Raw genomic sequence first — 18,735 nt, forward strand, 5'->3', positions numbered from 1 at the left:
CTCTCCAGACTCCCCTTGCTGAAGGCTTTGCCAACACTACTTTAATAGCCTCTTCTCCAGCCCCGGCTTCCCACCTCACCCACTACACTGTCCATTCCTCCTTTCTTCCTAAAAAAACACACCAGAACATGTAACCTGAGGGCTTAAAAATTCTCACTGCATCTTCCATATAAGCAAGATACATTTCAAAATCCTAAGCATGGAAAACCGAACACTTTCATATCTGCCCTTTGCCTTCTTTTTCTAGCCTTTTCTCCCACTGATGACGGTAGTTTCCAACCAGACTTAAACCACACATCGCTTTCAGTACCTGAAGTGTTCTCAAAAGCGTGTGTGCCTTTGGGCGTGTGTTCTGTCTGGAATGTCGCTGTGCTTGGTAATCTTATTTATCCCTCAATGCTCAGCTCATTTATCTTTCTGTGATTCTCCAAGACAGAGAACACTGAGTACACACACGGTCCTGTTACAGAACTTGGCATCTGCTTATACAAATGCATCTCTTCACCTACACACCGAGCTCTCCGAGAGCAAGAGCCAAGTCTGTACTGGGATCTAGCGTAATGTCTTCATAGCTGGGAAGCAGTTAAGTGTTGGTAGGAAAAAACATGGAAAGATGAATAAATGAACAATCGCCATATACCAGTCCTAGAAAATTATTTACCACTTTGTTTAGCTCTGTCACTCCGTAAGCCTGCAAACAATACTAACTAATCCCCTGTAGACTAAACCCTAGCAAGAAGCTAGCTTTATAAGCAGTTGTAAATTTCTAATTGTCTAGCTTGCTTATCAACCAGTAGGGGTCACCAGAGACCTTCAACAGACAACATTTTCACTATTAGACAAGCATCACCCAGTTGTTAGACTGTTTCCTGCTTCAGAAAGGACCATGTTCCTAAAAATATGGGACTAGGGGTTTAAAGGACTCATATTTTTCTTTAATTCATTCAAAGCAAAGCTTGTTTCAATGACCCAGGCACTACTTGGTCATAGCAAATTGTGTAAGTATTTTCAATCCCAGCAAATGAAACTACATGATTAGATAAGCTTTAGAAAGGATATTTTATTTCATAAATTTCTGTCATATGGAAAATATAAATATGGTTACAAGACAGTGCTAATACCTCTATATGTTTATTAATATTAACATACAGGAAGTTAGTGGTTTCATGAATTTATAAAGCTTATTCAAGCATTAAAAGACATCAGTCACATAGAAAAGGTAGAGGATTTTCCTCTTACTACCCAAATCAGTCTTGTAGAAGGCTTAAAACATATTTTGCGGGGCCAGCATTGTGGCATAGTGGGTTAAGCTGCCATGTACGATACTGGCATCCCAGATGGGTACCAGTTCAAGTCCCAGCTGTTCTACTTCCTATCCAGCTCCCTACTAACGTGCCTGGGAAAGCAGCAAAAGATGGCCCAATTGCTTGGGCCCTTGCCACCCATGTGGGAGACCTGGAAGAAACTCGTGGCTCCTGGCTTCGACCTGGCTCACCCCCCGGGTATTGTGGCCATTTGGGGAGTGAACTGGCAGACAGAAAATCTCTCTCTCCCTCTCTCTCTGTAACTCTGCCTTTCAAATAAATAAAACAGATCCATCTACCTATCAATCTATCTAGCAACATTTTAAAGACAAAAATATGATTCATAAACTAAAAATATTATACAAAGTTAATTCAGACAACTATCATCACTTTGAGTGACATAGTAAATTAATAGGTTAATATGAAAAATTTGTTCCAAAATTTAATTGAATACATAAATTATTTGGTGTCTCTTTAATGAATTTAATTTTTATTGCATTGGTATGCTATTAATGCATGAGTCCTCAGTTACTGATATTTAGTATTCTCAAACAATATGTCCCAGAGTCTGTGATATTTGTCTATGTTGCTCATCCAATATTAGACTTTGATGTTTATATAATTCCTCCCTATGGCTATAGGAAAATGGATGTATTCACCACCCATCACTTGCATGCCTACAGGTGCATTATACACATTATGTCTTTTAATTATACTCCTAAAATTAGGAATTACAGTGACAAAAACTACAATTATTATTAGACTAATTATAATAGCATCTACATATATTTCAAAAGAAGAATCCATTTATATTTATGATATCATTCATTTTATTGATAATGCTATTTGAAAGGTATACTCCTTTGGAAGCAATATACCATACTGGTTCAAAGAAGGAGTTTTATGGTCAAAGAGGCTGGGTTTGAATCTAGGCTCCCATTATGACCTTAGGCAAATGTGTGATTTCTCTGGTTCTCTTTCTTTCTTAATGTAATCCTGGAATAACATCTGTGGGTCATTTGGTTTCCAGATCATCATCTTTTATCCAAGAGAAGGGAACATTAGGTTAGAAGATAAAATGAAATACTAACTTGTTTAGGAAAAGAGCTCTTGCCCCTGGAAAGGTAGAGATTGGGGCACAAACTACTGGGACAAGCATGAGAAAACAGAAAAACTCACGAAAGCAAAGTGCTGTGAGAGACCTGAGCAGATCCAAGCACTGAGAATTTTCCTTTGATGATTGCATACAAAACCCAAGAAAAGAAGGGGGTGATTTTCAGTTGGGATAGATTCCATTTATCATTTGATTTATCTTGTCTATATCTGAAATCAGTCTCAAATCAAAATTGGCCTGAAATGGCTCTTCCTATGTGATCTCATCCTAACTAGATCAAACTCCTGAAGTGGGGAGAAGGCTGGTGGTACTTGCAAAGCCTGCCCCAATTAGAAATGGTAGCAGCTACCTCGGACAAAGAGATTACTATATAATGAGCATGTGCTACCTGCTGACTTGGGTTACCTAAAAACAATAACTGATAATAATCTTAAATGTTTGGTATTAGTCATTTAACAATCATTCATTTATCCAGCCAACAGTTATTTATTGAATACCTACTGTGTACCAGGGGGCTATACCAGGACAAGAATCCACTCTAGCTCTCATGAGTTGCCTTCTAGTAGCTACTGTTTTCCAGGGACCAGATTCTACATACTCAAACAGAATTCCCTTTCTTGTGAAATACACATTCTAATAATGCATTCAAAGACAATGAAAGAGAACCAGAGAAATCATACACTTGTTTAAGGTCACACATTAGATTCAAACCCGTCTCTCTGACCATAACCCCCCTACCTTTGACTGCTACAGGATAATATTGCCTTCCAAAGAGTACACCCTTCATGCAGCATTGTCAATAGACTGAACAATGTCATAAATGTAAATGGGCCCTTCTTTTGCAACATATGTAGGTACTACTATAACTAATCTAGTAACAATTGTAGTTTTTGTCAATCAACATATAAAAGTGCAGTTCTAATAAGTGGAAACATGGCTTTTTTGAAGATTAATAGAAAATACTGATCTTATTTTTCATCATCATTAAAATTTATCAATTTAATCAGTTTTGAGGATACAAAATAGTAATGTAAACCACTAGTCTACTTCTTAAATAATTAAAGCTAGTCCTCTGCGAAATTCCCACTAGTTTTCGAGGTGTGCATAAGAGATCTTGGTGACAGAAGAAGAGGGGAGAGAACTTTGCACATACATCATTCTCTGTAAATATTAGCACTGGTGCTCTTTGTTCATAAACATACCTGTTCCAGAAACTCTGCATTGAAAACGGGCTGGCTGTCCTTCATAAGTAACTGTGTCCTGAAGTGGAGTGATGATGGCAGGAGGGTAAACCGGCATTTCCTGGTCTGGAGACACAATTTCTGGAACTAAAGAGACCAGGACATTTGTCATGATTAAGTCACCACACAGACCTCACAGAGGGGAGCGTGTGGATCTATCTTAATTTATTTTGCAGCTGAGTGCTTTCAAAGTTGGATAGCAATCTACTGTCATGAGCTCAAAATTATATTTTTAAACACATCAGAGAGAGCACAAAGATTGGCTGCTTAGGTTTTGTCTTCAGATGTGCAGTAGCCAGGCATCCCTACCTTCCACGGAAAGTGAAGCTGAGGTTGTAGCAACCCCATAGTCGTTCTTGGCTTCACAGGTATAGACAGCCGAATCCTCTGGGAAGGCTTCAATCAGCAAAAGCGTGTATTCTTGCCCATCATGAAGAAATTTGCACTTGAAGCCAGTGGAAAGCAGCTGCTCTTCCTTGTACCAGGAAATTTTGGGTTGTGGTCTGCCAGATATCACGGCACAGAAGCGGGCAGGCTTGCCAGACTGCACAGTAACAGGCTGGAGCTCCTGCAGAACTTGAGGTGGTTCAGGAGCTAGAAGTAAATGACAGCAAACAGCCCATGGAAAAAGTGTCAAGACTCAGGAAGGCACACCAAAACTGTCACTGGGTGCTTGTGTGCCCAGAACCAAAACTTTGGAACTGTAGTATCTTTAATTTCCTCAGAATATGAAACATTCTTTGTTCTGCACAGGAAGACAACATTTGGAATTTCGTCTCTAAAAAGAAGAAACAACTTCAGAGAGATATTTTTGATACTGTAGGGGGTGCTGAGGGATGGAGTCCCTCAATATAACGTGATCACCCTGGTTCCCGATTGGGGAAGGGGTGTAGCAACGAGTATTAGCAAGCATTCTAGAACTGCTTCCAAAAGATGCCAATTTTTAAGTCATTTGATCGAATCGTGTGCTGAAAAGGGTCATCCCACTCAGGTTGGTTTGCTTTGCAAGTATTTGTGTCTATGTCACAGTCATTTCATCTTATACAGGTGCCAGTGAAATGCAATCAGTAAGTATTGAATGAATGAATGAATATTATTTTAGATCTAGTTAAATGCAATTAGGTAGAGTTAACAAAATTCAGGTTTCCTGTTATGCTAATTAAGGCATATTCTTAGTGTTGAGTGAGGGGCCTGGGTAGTTCCTGGAACTGAGAAATGGGGAGAGAGAACTCCCTTTACTGTGCTTCAGTCTCTCTACCTCTAATATGGAGACCATAACTAGATACCAGGACCATTTGGTCCTCTAGAGATCTAGTGAAATTTGGCAATATGGCTCATCTTTGTGACTCATGAGATAACCACTAGTATTCCAGAATCTGCTTCCAAGGCATTTGGTTCAGAGATATGGCCCAGGGTGAGGGCAGGGATGGAGGATCTGTTTGTGTCCATGTAACCAGGTTGCAGTCATACACAGGTTACTCTTAAATTCAGCTCTAGGGTTTCGAATGAGAAAAGCAGAGGTTTAATGGTGCTTCCCTGAAGACTGCTATAAACCTCCTCAGAGTGCTTGGTACCATGTGGATTCCTGCCCCAAGGGGTCCCTGGTCTTACAGCTGGAGGCAGAGAGGACCTAGCTGTGGGAAAGGACCTTCCCTTTGGCTCTCTATGATCCTCATGGTCTCAAAGAGGACTTTTGTGTTCTCCCAGCCACTCCATACAACAGGCTGAAAATGCTGAAAATCTTTGGTAGCCAGCTAGCACTGAAGCAGTTGGGGTGGAAGAGAGTTTAATGCGGTATCTGAAAATCAATTTGGGTTATATTATAATTGGCATGAAATAGATGCTCAGTAGTATTAATGAACCAAATGAGGATCTGGCCATCAGAAGCTTTACGGAAGTGACATCTCAATAGCCCTTTTACCAGCTGCCCTCTGTTTTCCACAGGTACAATGTGAAAATCAATGTAGCTGAAAGTGCGTGTCTGGAGTCCTATAGAAATTGTCCAGAATGATCGGAATGTTAGTGACTTCAAAGGGATGATCCTTCCAGGTGGATTTGCAAAGTGTGTTCAAATCTCTACCAGCGTACCATTGACATAGAGTGTAACAGAACTTCTGTTCCTTCCAGCCACAAAGGTGTATTCGCCTGCATCACTATGTCTTGTCTCCGAAATAAACATCCGGTGGATTCTTCTTTCCACCGTGTATTGGTATCGCTCTTGAATTTGGAAATTGATCTCAATGCCGTCTTTATACCAGTGGGCATCAACATCATCTTCATTGACCTCAAACTCAACAACAGCCCGCTGTTTCTCAATAACCTGTTGGTGGAACAACAAAAAACAGAGCTGAGGCTCTGGCTTCCTTTCAGTTAATGCAATTGCTAAAACTGCTCCTTTGAAGAGCATACAAAACTTACACATTAGGACACAATACATTAGCTGATGATAGTATATTCTAATTTTTCCTGTCCAGTCTTAGACAAATGGTATTCAGACTCCTTTCATAGAGAATCATGCTTATCTTTGCACTAAAGAGGGAGACTCCTCAAAGACACAATCATTTTATCTTTAAATGTTGTTTCTTAATTAACAAAACCAGAAATAATGGCATTTTACACATTGGGGCTTTTAATAATTTATAGAGGTCTTTCAAGTTACTATTCAGTTTGACTTTTTGTGATAAGAACAACAACTTTGTGGGCTAGGAAAGAATTATTATGCTCATTTTAAAAATGAGAAAACTGAAGTTCAGAACTGGAGAGTTAGGGATGGAAGACATATTCAGGTTAGCCAAATCCTTGGTGAAAGTTTTTTTTGCTCAGGTTTAAGGCCTCTAAGCCAGTTTTTCTCTGGCTGATAAGGAAACTGTACTCAAATGGTATTTCTCTGAGCATGTTCCCTCCATTGTATCATTCAAGAAGACCAGCACCCATGCTCCACAAAATGTAGTAGACAGTGAGGGTGTTTGCTCAGCATTCTTGGTAGGAACCCGGTGTTGCTCAGACTGGCCTTCTTCTTAACTCTCACAGGAAGTGTTTTTGGCCATGAAGTCCCTGCACACCTGTCTGTCTCTCCATGCATAGGAATCTAATGAGAAAATGCCGCTTTGTTCTAAGTGTCCTTAATTCTAACTGATGTGTGCATATCACAATTCAAACTTCAGTTTTTTTCTAGTTGGGGCTGCTTGGCAAGTAGTCATTTACTAGACAGTGCAATTTCTACAGCAGCTTTAATTAAAGTATTTAGACAGCTAGGATGTACACACTTATTCCCTAAGTGAGTGGAAACTGACTAAATCGATGTCAGCAGAAGAGTATAAGCCAGAAGGGATGAACTGATTTAATTCCTTAAAGAACTGTGGTAAGAAAACGTGAAAGTCAAAACTCAAAACATAAACTATGGATTAGGGACTAATGATGATTTCTCAAAAAATTCAGTATGTAGACAATACCTGAACCTCCTTTTTAATACTTCGGATGCGAACATCTCTGCCCTCTACAATGAGGTTAGCGGTTGACATGTTTCCTCCAGCCACCACAGTATACTTCCCAGCATCAGACATCCGTGTGGATGGGATCAGAAGGCGGTGGACGTACTTCTCCTTCTGGATTTTTATCCTATGGGTGAGATGGAAACAGGATTTTAGTGTATGAAGATCCAAAGGAAACTGAGAATTCCTGCAGGGGACAAGACAAGCACACTGACCTGTCTGCAACCTGCAGCTCCTGGCCATCTTTCATCCACTGCACAGTGATGTCAGGTTCAGAAACTTCACATTCAAACATGGCTCGCTTCTTCTCAAGAACTTTAATGTCTTTAATGTGTTTTCGGAATTCTATGTGACGAGCTGGAAGACAGTATGTAAAACGTTCACTGACTGCTTGATTGATATACAACTCACATTACGTACACTTTACCCATTTAAAGAATATAATCCAATGGTTTTCAGTGCATTCGGAGTGAGTCAGACCCACCATAATTTTATAACATTCTCTTTTTTCTTAAGAGAAACCATGTGCCCCTTAGTCAAATTCCTAGACACTTCCCATTGTCTCCTCCCACATTTAGACAACCACCAATTCATATCTGTATAGATTCGTATACTCTAAACATTTCAGATAAATGGAATACAATAAGATAATGTCCTTTGTGGCTTTCTTTTTTTTTTCTGTAGCATAGTTTTCAGGGTTCATGCATGCTGTACCATGTATCAGTACTTCCTTTTTATTTCTGAATAATATCCCATTGTATACTTATGCCACATTTCATCAGTTCATGCAGTAACATTTTATATAGCATGTCATCAATGAACATGGCATTTATGAAGCCATACCTTCCACATAAAGGGTGGCTGTTGATGTTGCTTTTCCAGCCACAAAGGTGTAGTCAGCAGCATCCCCAAAGTGAACATTCCTGATGTTCAGTGAGTGTGTGAGCTTTTTGGTTCGCATCTGGCACCTGTCAGTTGATTTGATTTCCACACCATTCTTTAGCCATTTGTAAGAGATGCCTTCATAGTTCACTGTCACCTCAAAGGTAATAGTATCTTTTTCTTCAGCATTGATATCCTTCAGCATGGATGTGATCATGATTGCTGCAAAGAGGGAGAGGAAAAACACATGAAGGGACCTCATGTCAACATGAAGTGAGTTATAATGAGTGCAGAATGAAAATGTGGAATGATTTTGGTAATGCTGAGCTGATCACAGTTTTTGGAGATATGAGCTTTGATACATGTGTGCTTTCACGTGCCCATGTGCAGATTGACAGCAACAAAGACAGGAGCAGAAAGATCACGTGATATACACTGGAGCATCCTTCTAGGTAACCTTTCAATGCGACTCTAAGAAATGTCATTCAGAAGAAGATGCCAGTGACTCATTCCATGTGAACACATGGTAGATGTTTCCAGCAAGGAGTTTTGAGTGGACTAAGTAAGCGGTCAGGAAAGAAAAGTGCTGAATGCAGTAGCTGAGTCTTTCCTCTTACTTACGTGTCACTGTGAGGGTGGCGCTGACTTGGTCATTGCCACAGACAAATGTGTACTCTGCTGAGTCCTCGGAGCTGGTGTTCATGATGATCAGCTGGTGGAGCTTGCCCTGCACCACTATCTTGAACTTTTCACTCATCTCAATTTCTACACCGTTCTTCAGCCACATGGAAGGGACATTGAAGTGGGACACCTCACACTCGAAAGAGGCGGTTTTGGTCTCAGGCACTTCAATACTTTTCATGGTTTTTGTAATATGCAATGCTTGGGAAAAATCAGAGAGCATCTCAGTTAAATGATTTTATTTTTAAAATTAGATGGTGGGGGAAAAAGCACAGATGAATGAATGCATGGGGATCTCCAAGGAGGAGTGCCATGGAGACAGTAATACTTACTCTCCACAAACAGTTTTGCTTTGCACTCCAGTTGCCCCACCACCGCTGTGTATTCCCCAGCATCCGAGGGGGCAATGTTCTGCAGCATCAGCTTGTGAACCTTCCTTTCTGAGATCATTCTGTGTTTGTCACTTGGTTTAATCTCCACATTCTTATGGAACCATTTTACTGGAACGGTGTCATGGGAAACGCTGACTTCAAAGGCAACAGTGGTATTTTCCAAGGCAGTCACATCCTTTGGTTTTTTAATGATCTTGACAGCTAGTGAGAAAAATTGGAGCAATTCAGTGGTATGCATAACTTACTGGAAACACGGGCTTGCTACTTATGAACTCTTTCTAAGTTAACTTACTCTCCACGTGCAGTCTGGCACTGGCTCCTAGCCTTCCCAGTTTGAAGCCATACACAGACTCATCCACGATGGCACAGTTTTTAATTCTCAGAGTATAAGTCGTTCCTTTGACGGAGATATCATACTTATCATTGGATTTCAGCACAACTCCATTTTTGATCCATTGGACACCTTTGACATTAGGGTGTGTGAGCTCAACAGTGAAGACGGCATCCTGTGTCTCTGTCACTGTGAGGTTCTTCAGAGTCTTCTTAATTTTGACAGCTGAAGAGAAAGTTATGGTTGTTTTAGAAAATGTACATGACATGACCAAGGAAAAGCAGACCTCAACAAGGTCATTGCTCGGTCATCATGCAAAAAAAAAAAAAAAAAAAAAAACATTGCATTTATGCAGCATATCTGTTTTTAAGAACATCTTGAAGTTATTCAAGGCAATCTAGTATCCAGTTGGAAATATGTACTGTGTGATATTGTTCTATACTTGATGGGATGAAGTTTTCTTAGTCCTATACTAACAGTTTAATAGACTGAGTGGAGAAGCATGAAAGAATGGAGAATCAGAGTGTCTGACTTAGCTGTTTCACAGAACCTGAGAAATGGCTTCTGCATGTAGACATACCTGATAAGCAATTTTGCACCTGGTGGTGTACAGCTCAGAAAGAAAGTAGAGGGAATTTATACAGATTGTATGAAAGGAAGTTGATGACATCCAACATGTATATACCACTTGACTTTCATAGTGATAACAGTGAACGAAGTAATATGATGTAGGAAAAGTCTGTTTCCAAATCACTTACTTTCAACTTTGAGTTTGGCAGATGTTTTCGAGGTGGCCACCTTGTAGGTGTATTCTCCAATGTCATCTAACTTGGTGGCAGCAATGATAAGTCTCCTTTTGTGGCCATCAGATTCACTTCGGACAGCGTTACTCAGTGGCAGGTGTTTGCCTTCCTTCAGCCATTCACCTTCAGAATCTGGGTTGGCAACTTCACATTCAAACACAGCTTCCTGGGATTCAGCTACTGTCAGATCTGTGAGTGGCTTGGAGATGGCCCCTCCTTTGGATTAAGAGAAGCACAAGTGTGAATCCTTTCAAAATATTTACACAAGGAAATCTTTGCACAATTCAATATAAAATATTGAATTTAAAATTATATTGATCATTATGTGTCTAATAGGATTATCTTTACCCATATGAAGAAGGTACCACAGAAATCCTTATTTTAGGTATGTATGACTGATAACTACAGAAATTTACAAAGCAAAAGCAACTGACAATTCAGTTAATCAAGAATAATGCACGATATACCACATGGATGGCTTCCAAGTCAATTCCTTTTCCAAAAGCATTTTGCTTGCTCTTTTAAACATTATTTTCTGGGGAAATGTTTGACATATCATTGGAAAAAATTTTTCTAAACAACTATAACATTAGAAATTCCTGTATACTAAAAATCACTGTGGTGACAAATGTCATCTTTTCTGTGACATTTTCCCCCATCTTCACACCCAAGATCCACTGGTAGAAATAATTACTGCTATAATAATTTGCTTATATAACCATTGCTCTTTAAGTTGTGAATTACTCAATAAAAATCATACTTTATTCATTTCTGTGTTCTGAGTTCCTCAATTTATCTGGCTTATAATTAGGCACTTGACAGATGTTGCATAAAATCGCATAGGGGCTCATAATAATTATTCTTTGTTTTCACACATTTGAAAACATGTAATTTATATTAAATTTATCAAAGAATAGAACTGAAATTAGATTTACAAGCATTCTCATGGTCAAATCTCTGAGGAAATATAATAAAGTAAAAAATGGTGGAAACTTTCATTCCAACAAGGACACATCATCACTTTATGACTTGCTTGAATACCAGACATCATGAACAGCAAAACTGAACCTGAACATCACATGTGCACTTTTCAAACTGAAATTGTGAGGAACTGAACAAACTAATCATGACTTCTAGATTTTCACTGACAATTGGCTTACATTTGTGATTCTTCATGCCAAAGCTAATATTTCTGCTGAATGAGAATGATCCTATATTTACTTTGTGTCATAAGAAAAAGATATACAAACACAATAAATTTTATTTAAAAATATTCATTTGGTTCCTAAAGTGTATGAAGGAAATTTGAGATAAAAAATTTAAAGGAGCCAAAGTGCTTTAAAAATAAATATTTAGAGTAGGCAAGTTTAAATAAATCTCCTTTCAGCAAACATTTTTTGATTATCCATTTGTGCAATGTATTAGAAAATACAAACAAGAGAAACAGTTTCACATTTCAGGAGACTATACTCTGGTGGGAAGAGGAAACAGGGAATAATACAAGTTTATGATAAAGGCCATGAAATAGGCACACAGGAAATGACTGGGGTGAAGAAAGGAAGAGATTCTACACAAATGGGGAGATTAAGGGAGGTCCTTGGAGATGACATCTGAGGTAGGTCTGGAAGAATACTTAGAATTTAGGCTGCTGGGGAAAGTGTCCACGGTACCACTGGCTTAGAGAACAGCCTAACCAGAGGCATGGAAGTGGGAAGCAGATGGGAGTGCATGGGGAAATGGACAGTGATTTCTAAAATTTAAACAACCACTCCACACAAGAACTTAGGTCATAGATGCACCAACCTGCCACAGTAAGCTTTCCAGATGTCATATTTTCCCCAGCATAAAATGAATATTTTCCTTCATCATCTTTCATCATATTTAAAACCGTCAACTTATATATTTTTCCATGAGCTTCAATTTTGTATTTAGAACTGGGTTGAATTTCCTTGTCCTTAAAATTCCACAAGACATCAATTCCTGAGTGGCTCAGCTCAACCTCAAAGACCACGTTTTGAGTTTCTGTACAGGTAAGGTCACGAAGACCTCTGATAATTTTAATTTCTGCGGAAAAATAATCAATTGGTTATTGTTACACTGGGAAAGTACAATGCTCAAAATAATGCTTAGTTAAGTGGAATGCTACTGACTTTCTACTGAAAGATTACAGCTGGTTTCAACTCTGCCAACCATAAGCTTGTAAGGTCCTTCATCTGAAGCATGAGTTCGGTTGATCACCAGTCTCTGCTTTGTGCCTTTGACAATGGCGTGCACACGGTCATCAGGCTTGATTTGTTCATCATTTAAGAACCATTTAACAGATGTCACATCAGGGACCGAGACCTTACATTCCAGCACCGCTTTGGTACCCTCAAGCACATTGACATCTTTTAGAGGTGTTATCACATCAACACCTACAAAATACATACACAAAAGAATCATGAATACAGATTTTATCTAATATGTCTGCTCACCAAAGGCCTTCACCTCCCTTTCACTGGAAGCATAAGACTAAGTAGCACTCACTATAGACAGAGACACGTCCGCTGGTGGACAGTCCAAGGGCTGGAATAGTGAAGGAGTAATTTCCAGCATCTTCCTTAGTCATGTCTTCAATGAGAAGCATATGGGAATGTTTGTCTATCACAATGTGAACTCTGTCACTAGATTGCACTTCTTGGCCATCTTTCATCCAGACTCCTTCCACGTTTTCTAAGGAGACTTTGACTTCAAGCTGGACAATGTCACCCTCACAGACTTTTTGATCGCTAAGTCCTTGTAAGATAGCAATAGGGCGGGCTGTAAAATAAAAGCGAATAAAAGGTCATGATCATTTTTATCAATATACTACAGTATTGCTCACCGTAGGCTGACAAGAATGGGAAGACTTACGTCTCATCTTAAGTTTACAGGTTGTCTTTTTCCCATCAACGACAAAGCTGTATTCTCCCTGGTCCTCTTTGGTGACATCCTTGACTGTGAGGTTCTGACGTCCACGGCGAGATGTAATTGTATATTTGCCATTGGATTTAAGCTCCACGTTATTATGATACCATTTGCCTTCTATATTTTCTGGAGATACAATACACTCTAGTTCTCCTGAAAATGATTCGGGAACTTCTATATCTTCAAGTTCTTTCACAAACTCAACAACTGCGCCTGAAGTATAAGAAACACATAAATTACTTTCTCTGGAGACTCATGCATCCAGTCTTAGGATCCAGACAACACCCTGAATATCTCTTATCTCCCCCACACTATCAGCAATATTCTTAACTTCTACCTGAAGTCACATTGAGAAATAAATTTTCAATAAAAATAACTTATTTTAACTTTATTGAAATATAACTCTATGGCTTAAAAATAATTTAAAGTTTTAATATTGTCCCTTTAAAATGCAAATTGCCAACATTCTTTTTTTTTTTTTTTTTTGGACAGGCAGAGTTAGTGAGAGAGAGAGAGAGAGAGAAAGGTCTTGCTTTTCCGTTGGTTCACCCTGCAAATGGCTGCTATGGCCGGTGTGCTGCGCTGATCTGAAGCCAGGAGCCAGGTGCTTCCTCCTGGTCTCCCGTGCAGGTGCAGGGCCCAAGCACCTGGGCCATCCTCCACTGCCTTCCTGGGCCACAGCAGAGAGCTGGACTGGAAGAGGAGCAACCAGGACAGAATCCGGCGCCCCAACCAGGACTAGAACTCGGGGTTCTGGCACTACAGGTGGAGGATTAGCCAAGTGAGCTGTGGTACTGGCTGCCAATATTCTTAGTGAGGAATATAGCATGCATGATTCTTGCCCTAAAGTTTAATTCCCAAAGAATTCCTTTTATGTAAGCAAAGTGACATATCGACTTTAATCACATACTAAGGTTGACTGTAAACTTTAAGTAAATAACATAATCATCTTTTTTACCTTCAACAATAAGTTTAGCTGTTGTCTTGATATTTTCATCTTCTACAAGTACACAGCTGTAGTCTTCAGCATCGGATGTGTCGATGGTGAGCACAGAGAGGAAGTGCACCTTCCTATCAGAGTGCATCCTGTATTTGTCTCCTTCGTGAATCTCCACACCGTCTTTATACCATTTCACTTTGACAAATGGCTCTGAAGTTTCACATTCAAAGGTTGCCATGGTGTCTTTTTCCTTAGCAACAACATCTTGTAATTCCTGTGTGAAATTGATCAATTGCTTGGCTACAAAAAAAAAAAAAAAAGAAAGAAAGAAAGAAAGAAAATCACATTGTATTAAATTTCAGCCACAATGTGAGGAACAGAACAAAACAAAGGGAAGAAATACACTAGTGGATATTCAGACACCTGGAGATAGGCCTATGACATGAAGGATTCAAATTACCTTGGACAAGTAAGAATGCATGACTTGAGGTTTCCCCAGCTATATTGATGGCCTTTACCATGATGCTGGCAGAGTCCTCGGCAGTCACATCCCTTATGACCAACTCACACACGTTGTCTTCCGGCCAGTACCAGTAGATTCGGTCGGAACGCTCAATTTTTACACCATTTTTATACCATTCACATTCAGGGTCTGGTTTCCCAACGACTCTAACGCGGAAGTGAGCATCAGACCCTTGGCCCACTGTCTGGCTTTGGATTCTTTCAAAGATCTTGGGGGCCTCCATGCTAGGACTTAGTTCAATTTTGTCAGGTTTGAAAGTTGGAATAGTGATTTTGCCTTCTTCAGCAAGGGCTTTCTTCTCCTCTTCGGTTAACTCTTTGGTCCAGTGGAGAAGTTCATCTTTCGTCTTCTTTAGGAGCTCCTCATAGGATTCATCCTTCTTGCGAGACTTAAGCTCCACGGCGGTGATGGCTTCGTAATAGCCCTCCTCCGTCCTGCGCTTGAACTTGCTGCGCAGCTCTTCTGACTCTTCAGACACCTTCTCGTGGGTGATTCTCTCAGCCCTCTTCAGCTTCACGACTTCTTTGGTTTCAGAGGTGTCAACAGGTCTGTCTACTTTTTGTACTTCAAACTGAAGTTTTCCTGATTCATGGATGTGAAACTCAGGCTTTGGTTCAGGGGCCCGCCTAAGGACAGATCTAAAATCTTCCCTCTGTTGGATCTCAAGTTTCACTTTGTGCTCTATGACACCCTCAGGATTTTCTGCGGTGACCTTGACTTCACCTGTGTCATAAGATTTGCAGTCCACAATGTCCAGATAATGAATACCATCATAACGAACTCGGAACCGTTTGCTTTTGCGGATGAGCTGTCCGTTGAGGTACCAGTTGAGCTTGGGCTGAGGGTAGCCTGTAACTCGGCAGCGGAACCTAGCTGTCTCGCCTTCAAGTACTCTTACTGGCTCTGGGTACAAGACAATGTCTGGCTTTTGCTTTTCTTTTTGATCTGCGGTTACACCGGTCAGTGCACCTTCGTGAGCCATTCGCTCTAATTCTTCAATTCTCTGTAAGCCTTTCCTCCCCTCAGGCAACTGAGACTCTTCCACGAGACTTTTCTCATCTTTCACAATCAGGGTAGCAGAGGTGTGATCTGTTCCGTATTTGTTCGTGGCTCTGCAAGTAATGACGCCACTGTCTCTAGAATATGCGACTCCGTAATCAAGGCTGCAGTACCCGAATTCATTGATCATACGGAGCCTGTTGGCTGCTTCCAGTGGCTTTCCATCATGGAGCCATTCCACCACCATTGTAGGATCACCAATTGGAGTTAGCCTGCATTCAAAGTGGGCCGGACCAAAGCGCTTAAGCCTTAAGGAAGAGAGTTTTTTCTTGAAAAATGGCTTCTGTTGTTTCTCTTTGTCGTAGAGGTCACCCTCTTCCCACTGTTCTTGACCATATCGCAAATGGAGGGGTTCCAGTTCTGGGGCTGCAATCTCCTTTGCTCTATATGTCCCTCGTGGGATGATGAGTCTTCTCTCTGGTTCAGGCTCTGCAAACTCAACTTCAACATTTACTTTGCATCGTGTAGTGTCTCGGCCAGCCTTATTAATAGCCGTCGCAGTATACCACGCAGAATCTTGGCTGACGGTGGAATCGATTTTAAGGGCAGCTTGTCCCTTAGTTCCTTCAATTCTACAGAAAGAGAGGGGAAAATCAATATAGAAGTACAGTGCTTCCTTGGTTATGGGATTTGTATAATAAGCTTAGGTTTATTATTTGCAAACATGCTTACCTGATTTTTGGGTATTTATGTGGCACAATGATGTCACTATTTTTCAACCATACAATATCGGGGTTGGGATTACCCGTTGCTCTGACTTTCATTTCAAGTCGGGCACCTTCCTTTACATTGACATTTTTCAGTTTTTCCACAAACACTGGTTTCACCTGATGCTCCACAGCTGAAGAAGAAAGGTCACGGTTCAGAATGGGGATGAAATACCTGACGAAACCCAAGTGATAGGTCATCTATTTAATGTTATTTTACCTTCCACAGTTAAAATCACTGAAATTGTAGATTTGCCTGCCCGATTTTGGGCAACCACGGTCCATTCCCCAGAATCGCTGGGTGTGGCAGGGACAATAATCAGTGACTGGGTACCGTCTTCTTTAATGACTACTTTATGGGTATAGTCATTGACAACTTGCTGGCCTGTCAAAGATAAGTGAAACAGAAAACAGATTAAAAAAAATAGTTTTCAAAAAGCGTTGGACAAAAACATGAGTTTTTTTTTTTTTTTTTCCATTTAATGGGTCATGAGCAAAACCTGATGACAGTTACCATTATGAAACCAGAAGGTCTCCGGCATAGGTCTACCCACAACTTTTAAGTCAAATCTTGCACTTTGACCTTCTAGACATTTGAAAGAAGTGGGTTTTAACACAAAAACTGGCTTGTACAGTCTTTCCAGTTGTGACTCATCTGTTTCCTCCAGCCTGCGTCCAGGCGACATTCGCGCAGGGGACATCCTGGCAGGAGACATGCGTATGGGAGACCTGCTTACTGACCGTGGAGAAACAGATCTGGAAAAGAGGGGTAAATCAGAACATTCCCATGAAGCATAATGAAAACTAAGCAAAATAAACCCCTGTATTTTTCATTAATATTACTGCCAATTTTTCTTCTTGCTGATAATAGAAGGCAACTCAAACTCACTGGGACTGACAACAAAGTATATTATTACTATCCCCAAAGCTGTATGTTTCTTACATTCTCACTCTGGTCAGTAGTCACTCAACATACCCAGGTACTTGGGTTCAAACTCCTGGAGCAATCTTATAACACTATCTTTTACTCCTCACTTGGATTTAATTAATCAACTTATCTTTGTGATTCAACTACTAAAACTTCTTAATAAATGTTAAAGAAACCAAAAGATAAAAGTCACAGAAAAAGAAGCAAATACTTTCTTAATAGGAGTGGCAGAAAACATAAAAATCCTATTTGGAAACAAAACTATCACACATTGCGTCTACACTGGCTTGAGTCTTCCATGCTAGCACCACCATTTCTAGGCTGGCCAAATTAAGGCAATTTCTCCAGGCTACTAGAGCCTCAGTGTTCCTATTTCCAAAACAGTTCTAGTAGTCCCTACATTTCAGGGTTATTGTATAAACTAATGAAAACATTAGCCATGGCACCAAAAAAAAAAAAAAAACATGCATACTATGTTACACTAATGAAAATTCTTTGCAAGGAAGAACTTGTGGCAATTATTAGGATTGCCAATGATGAGTCTCTTGGCTCTCAGTCTGATTTTTCTCCTGCACAATAGTAATTGGCTACTGGAATATCTGATGTTTTAAAATAATGTAAATACTGCACAACCCAAGTTATAACAAGTCTTACCGGATTCTGCTCACTGGCTCTGGTGTGGGTATGTAAGTTGGAGCTCCAAGAGGTGCAGCGGGCTCCACATACAACTTCCCCGAGCAGATTGCATTTCCTTTAATGTTGCTGGCAAACGCAGTGTAGATGCCTTCATCTTCCGGAAGGACAACAGGTATGCGCAGGCTGGCTCTGCCATCTTGTAGGAAGTCCATTTGGTATCTCTCTCCAGGTTTGATACGCTTGCCATCTTTGTACCATGCAATCTGTAAAGAATACCAGGCTAAGTGAATACAATTCAGATAAAATAGTTATCTTGTAACTTAATTTGCTTCTTGTGGCATGTGATAAACGGTCATGTTATACCTTGGGCAATGGATAGCCAGACATTTTGCAATGAAAAGTGACACCCATCCCCTCAAGAATTCTGTAGTTCTTGATTCTTAATTCAAAGCCAGATTCAATGGCTTCAGATTCAGAAATGTCAACTGCCATCTTTTCTTCTCCATCTTCTTCAAGAAGTTCTTCTAATGTAGTCTTTATTATTCTGTATTCAATTTCTTTAATGAGTCTCTCTTCAAAGGAAGAAATATGGAATTCCTATGCAGTGAAAAGATGACAGTTGTTAAAAAGATGCATACTCACTGATCGAAATTCTTTAAGAATGCATGAGTTTCACAGCTAAGGATTGGATGATGTTTTAGATTAGGAAATGAATCCAGAGTTCCTCTAAGAGTTCCTCTAAGAGTAAGGCTATATT

At 40.0% G+C, this 18,735-nt stretch overlaps 1 protein-coding gene across 1 annotated transcript in view; it reads right to left on the reverse strand.

Moving 5' to 3' along the window:
* Window positions 1–18,735, reverse strand: part of TTN (titin) — a 274,245-nt gene that overhangs the window by 225,393 nt on the left and 30,117 nt on the right. The window contains exons 23-43 of the mRNA XM_062188546.1: window positions 18,342–18,575; window positions 17,997–18,241; window positions 16,929–17,170; window positions 16,635–16,799; window positions 16,380–16,548; window positions 14,586–16,279; window positions 14,144–14,425; window positions 13,132–13,398; window positions 12,766–13,038; window positions 12,390–12,653; window positions 12,043–12,303; window positions 10,195–10,455; window positions 9,398–9,661; window positions 9,046–9,306; window positions 8,654–8,914; window positions 7,994–8,254; window positions 7,366–7,507; window positions 7,112–7,277; window positions 5,748–5,979; window positions 3,969–4,253; window positions 3,621–3,746 (exon numbers count right to left, since the gene is read on the reverse strand). Of these exons, the coding sequence (XP_062044530.1) occupies window positions 3,621–3,746; window positions 3,969–4,253; window positions 5,748–5,979; window positions 7,112–7,277; window positions 7,366–7,507; window positions 7,994–8,254; window positions 8,654–8,914; window positions 9,046–9,306; window positions 9,398–9,661; window positions 10,195–10,455; window positions 12,043–12,303; window positions 12,390–12,653; window positions 12,766–13,038; window positions 13,132–13,398; window positions 14,144–14,425; window positions 14,586–16,279; window positions 16,380–16,548; window positions 16,635–16,799; window positions 16,929–17,170; window positions 17,997–18,241; window positions 18,342–18,575 (6,355 nt within the window). The remainder of the gene's footprint in view (window positions 1–3,620; window positions 3,747–3,968; window positions 4,254–5,747; window positions 5,980–7,111; window positions 7,278–7,365; window positions 7,508–7,993; window positions 8,255–8,653; window positions 8,915–9,045; window positions 9,307–9,397; window positions 9,662–10,194; window positions 10,456–12,042; window positions 12,304–12,389; window positions 12,654–12,765; window positions 13,039–13,131; window positions 13,399–14,143; window positions 14,426–14,585; window positions 16,280–16,379; window positions 16,549–16,634; window positions 16,800–16,928; window positions 17,171–17,996; window positions 18,242–18,341; window positions 18,576–18,735) is intronic.

This window comes from Lepus europaeus, chromosome 1, assembly GCF_033115175.1.
Source record: "Lepus europaeus isolate LE1 chromosome 1, mLepTim1.pri, whole genome shotgun sequence".
In the NCBI taxonomy this organism is placed as follows: domain Eukaryota; kingdom Metazoa; phylum Chordata; class Mammalia; order Lagomorpha; family Leporidae; genus Lepus; species Lepus europaeus.